At 33.2% G+C, this 4,079-nt stretch overlaps 1 protein-coding gene across 4 annotated transcripts; it reads left to right on the top strand.

Annotated features, from left to right (window-relative positions):
* The first annotated feature begins 403 nt into the window (after positions 1–403).
* LOC106475288 (40S ribosomal protein S24-like) lies at positions 404–3,657 on the top strand. 4 transcript variants are annotated; one of them, XM_022379443.1, is made up of 3 exons: positions 404–641; positions 1,741–1,861; positions 3,576–3,657. In XM_022379443.1, the coding sequence occupies exons 1-3, from the start codon at positions 501–503 to the stop codon at positions 3,590–3,592; spliced, it is 279 nt and encodes a 92-aa protein (XP_022235151.1). In that variant the 5' UTR covers positions 404–500; the 3' UTR covers positions 3,593–3,657. The 4 variants fall into 4 exon arrangements, with proteins under 4 accessions (XP_022235151.1, XP_022235150.1, XP_013791435.1 ...); XM_022379442.1 differs by lacking the exon at positions 3,576–3,657 and adding an exon at positions 3,255–3,510; XM_013935981.2 differs by having other exon boundaries at positions 405–641; positions 1,741–1,857.
* Positions 3,658–4,079: the final 422 nt, after the last annotated feature.

Genomic DNA, 4,079 nt, shown 5'->3' with positions numbered 1-4,079 from the left:
AGCATAATGTGTAGTGTTTACGTGTAAAACTGTTTCAACTAACACAGCATAATGTGTAGTGTTTACATGCATTTTGTGTATTTGAACTTTCTTGATCTGTTTGACTGACTTTAAGTACAATTAGAAAGAAACCATTTTCTTCATTTTCCCTGAAATAGAAGTGTCCTTCACTTGCAGTACCACCATTTATGAATCTGTAGACATTTAATACTTAATAAGGGTTATGTCAGTGTCACTTATAAATTATTCATACATTTTGATCAGAATTTCATATAGGACTTGAATGATCAAAGACTTAAGTTAAAAAATGTTCAGTGTGTTCTGGCTTTTATCAGTGGTTTTTCTTGTGCCGGTGACTGTTTCCAACATCAGTGAACTAACACTTAACTTAGGTAAGAAACCTTTTAACTTCTATTATTTACACCCATCAGGTTGTCGATGTCCTGCATCCTGGACGGGCCACGGTACCAAAGACAGAAATCCGAGAAAAGCTGGCTCGTATGTATAAGACTACTCCCGATGTCATCTTTTGCTTTGGTTTCCACACACAGTTTGGAGGAGGTAAAACAACGGGATTTGCGCTGATATATGACACATTGGATTATGCCAAAAAGTTTGAGCCAAAATATAGGCTTGTTAGGGTATGTGACTTGTGTTTTTTTCTTTGTGTATGTGTTGTACAGTTAATAAGACTTGTATATTCGTTTTTACAGGGCTTAAACTTAATTTTTGTATAGAAAAAAGATCTTTTCCCCAGTATTAAATTAGGAGAGAGAAAACCTACCATTTAAGGGGTAGTAGGTGTAAAAGTCACTGAAAGTGAAAAACTGTGTTCCATAATTTATATAATTGTTTCTCTGCAGTTTACTGTTGATTTATGTACATTTAAAAACTTGTAAATATTAAAAAAACAATTTAACACATTTTTTTGTTTTCGAATCTAATAAATTATCTGATGTTAACACTGTGAACTGTAAAATAGATAACTTTCTTAGGGGATCAGTATAAAGAGAGACAATCTTTCATCACTTTTAACAATGCCTCTCCATTTTAGTTAGGTAGTTTTTGTAGGGTTCTCACTCATGACTGGAGGAATAGAAGAGCAAGTGACTTTATGAAATTCTTGCTGTTCCAAGCAGTGATTGGTTGGTGAACATAACGTGAACCTGGAGTCTTTTTTTATCATTATTCTACCTTGTCTATTTAACTGTCATTTGTATTTATCAACAACACTCAACCCGGATCCAGTCTTGTTGTGTAAAACGTTTGGATTCTGGGTTGTGGTCTGACTTTAGGTCTTTAATCAATGCTTTCTCATTACTGAGTTTGTCCGTTAGAACCGTTCATTTTAAAAGAATGTTGAGAAATGAAGAAGAATTGTTATACAAAAATCTTGGACATTTATCATTTTTGTACTCTTATGTATAAGGAAACGGTGTATATCAGTGAGAAAAATACTTTTCTAATTATGTATTCAGTTATTTTTAAAACTTAGTAACTTTAACATTTTGGGAACTGACATGGGTACGTTTCAGCCAAACACCTTATAACAATTGATCATAAGAATGTTTTCTAGACATATATTTATTCAAAACAGAAGAGGCATGAGTAATAATTTGGCCACGTATATCTTTTATATTTTATTATTAATATAAAAAAAAAGTCTATCAACAATTTTGGCAACATACAAAGAAATATTTGTTTAATTGAAGGCTGATCATTTTAATTCTGTATTATTAGAATGGACTCGCAGAAAGAGTTAAAACAGGAAGGAAACAGAGAAAGGAAAGAAAGAACAGGATGAAGAAGGTTAGAGGGACAGCTAAAGCTAAGGTTGGAGCTGCATCTGGTAAGAAAGTAAGTATACTTGTTTCATTCCTTCAGTTTGCTAAAACATTTCTATTCTGTGAATTACGTTAAGGCTATTTTACATGCATGATAATGTACTATATTTTAGGACAAGCTCAGAAACTTGGTGTATAAGTCTGAGATGTTTTAACATTTAAAAGCTTTAATGTCTTATGATCTCCACGTATTTAAGTAATCCATAAATGGTGACTTTATTGTAATTTGTTTTATTAGCATGTGATATGTTCTGGTTTAAAAGATTTTTAATGTCCTAGTGGAATGCTTTTCTGTCAGTGTCTAGGTGCTGGTAAACGAGATTAGTGAGAACATCTGGGTGAACTGCATATAGATATCTGTAAAATTTGATCTTCATTACATGTTGGGTTTGTCCTTTCCTAACTGGAGGTTTTCTATCTTTACACAGAGCTAAAGTTGTTGTAGAAGAGTTACACACTTGGTGCTGGTAGTAGTATTTGTCCTTCCTAACTGGAGGTTTTCTATCTTTACACAGAGCTAAAGTTGTTGTAGAAGAGTTACACACTTAGTGCTGGTAGTAGTATTTGTAGTTCTTATAAACGACCAGAGTAATTGTGGTAATTTTTATCCAGAAATGTGTCAGTATTTCTTGTATATTGTGGGGAAACGACTAACGGTGTTTCTGTGTATATTGTGGGGAAACGACTAACGGTGTTTCTGTGTATATTGTGGGGAAACGACTAACGGTGTTTCTGTGTATATTGTGGGGAAACGACTAACGGTGTTTCTGTGTATATTGTGGGGAAACGACTAACGGTGTTTCTGTGTATATTGTGGGGAAACGACTAACGGTGTATATTGTGGAGAAACGACTAACGGTGTATACTGTGGAGAAACGACTAACGGTGTTTCTGTATCTGTTGTGGAGAAACAACTAACGGTGTTTCTGTATATGTGGAGAAACGACTCACAGTGTTTCTGTGCATACTGTGGGGAAACAACTAACGGTGTTTCTGTGTATATTGTGGGGAAACGACTCATGAGTGAATGTTTTACTGATCAAAAATTGTTATTAAAATAACATTTTTAGAATTAGAGCCATTATGTTTTGTATTTTCAGTCAATTCACATGTACATTACGTTACCATCTGTTAGTCTGGGAATTATCTGTTGATACAGCACACCTATAGTGCTTTTTAAGATATATTACAGAATTCTTTTCTTTTTGCATTTAACTATCTGTATAGTTTTATTATTTCACCTTTAGTTTTTCTTAGCTAATCTCACATTTTGTTCTTTACTTTATATTGATCAAACAAACTGTTTGTTTCTCAGTTAACTGGGTAGGAACTTGTATAAAGAATTGATGTATAAGTTGAATTGTAGACAGAATAGTTTTATAGTAAATTTGTTTTTATTTGTTTATACAGAGATAAAGCAAGCCTTACAACCATGTCTTTGAAGACTTCTCTCATTCTCTACCATCCTCTGCTTTTTACTCACCGTTTCACTGGGAGTTATTGTGGGAAAACAAACAACTTTATATTTGTTGGTGAAGGGACTTCATTCTTTTCTTTTCCCCTTTTTTTCTTTTTACATATAAACTCCTAGACTTAAATACCAGGGGAGGGATGCCTTACCATAAAAAGTATTTGGGCTATCATCTTTTCAAATGTTTAAGTTGATGTTCTTTTCCAGGTTTTGTGTTATTTCGGTCTGTCAGACTGAAAGTGCTTATTTTTCTCTTCCAGTAAACAAGACCTCATGACTAAAGTGATGTATGTTTGGTGAAGTCCCTACATTAATAAAATAAGGATGGTGAGAAAAAAAAAATGTCTTTGTCTTAAAAGAACACTGAATCACAACAAGACTCCTGACTGCCTCAGTCTTTTGGAATGATTGAAAGATAATTGTCTTAGATTAAAAACCTCTGTCCAAACTTACAGTTGGTAACTTTCTTAAGATAAGTTTTAAGAGGAAAACTGGAAGTGTCTGGGAAAATGTTAGTTTTAAAGGAGAAAATTAGATTTCAATTGATTTTTACCTGATAAAAGATTAGTACGACACACTGTTTTTTTAATCCGTTATCTCTCAATGTTTCCTGAGCCTGTACTTTATTAGATGTAAAAGCCACAAAACTGTTACAAACCTTTGATTTTGGTCACACATATATTATATATGACAACTTATTTGAATGTAAAGCTTCAAATATAACAAGCAATGGTGTAATTTTTGTACTCGTATCGTTAGGGTAT

This window comes from Limulus polyphemus, unplaced genomic scaffold (assembly GCF_000517525.1).
Source record: "Limulus polyphemus unplaced genomic scaffold, Limulus_polyphemus-2.1.2 Scaffold8358, whole genome shotgun sequence".
Classification (NCBI taxonomy): domain Eukaryota; kingdom Metazoa; phylum Arthropoda; class Merostomata; order Xiphosura; family Limulidae; genus Limulus; species Limulus polyphemus.
The sequence above is the reverse complement of the archived record's forward strand: the minus strand, read 5'-3'. Positions and strand labels throughout refer to the sequence as shown.

What these genes read in the sequence shown, in the direction of transcription:
- LOC106475288 (XM_022379442.1), top strand. Translation starts at nt 501, where the DNA reads ATGTATAAGACTACTCCCGATGTCATCTTTTGCTTTGGTTTCCACACA. An exon ending in CAAAATATAGGCTTGTTAGG is followed by an intron (nt 642 to 1,740) that starts GTATGTGACTTG and finishes CTGTATTATTAG; the next exon opens with AATGGACTCGCAGAAAGAGT. An exon ending in TGCATCTGGTAAGAAAGTAA is followed by an intron (nt 1,862 to 3,254) that starts GTATACTTGTTT and finishes TTGTTTATACAG; the next exon opens with AGATAAAGCAAGCCTTACAA.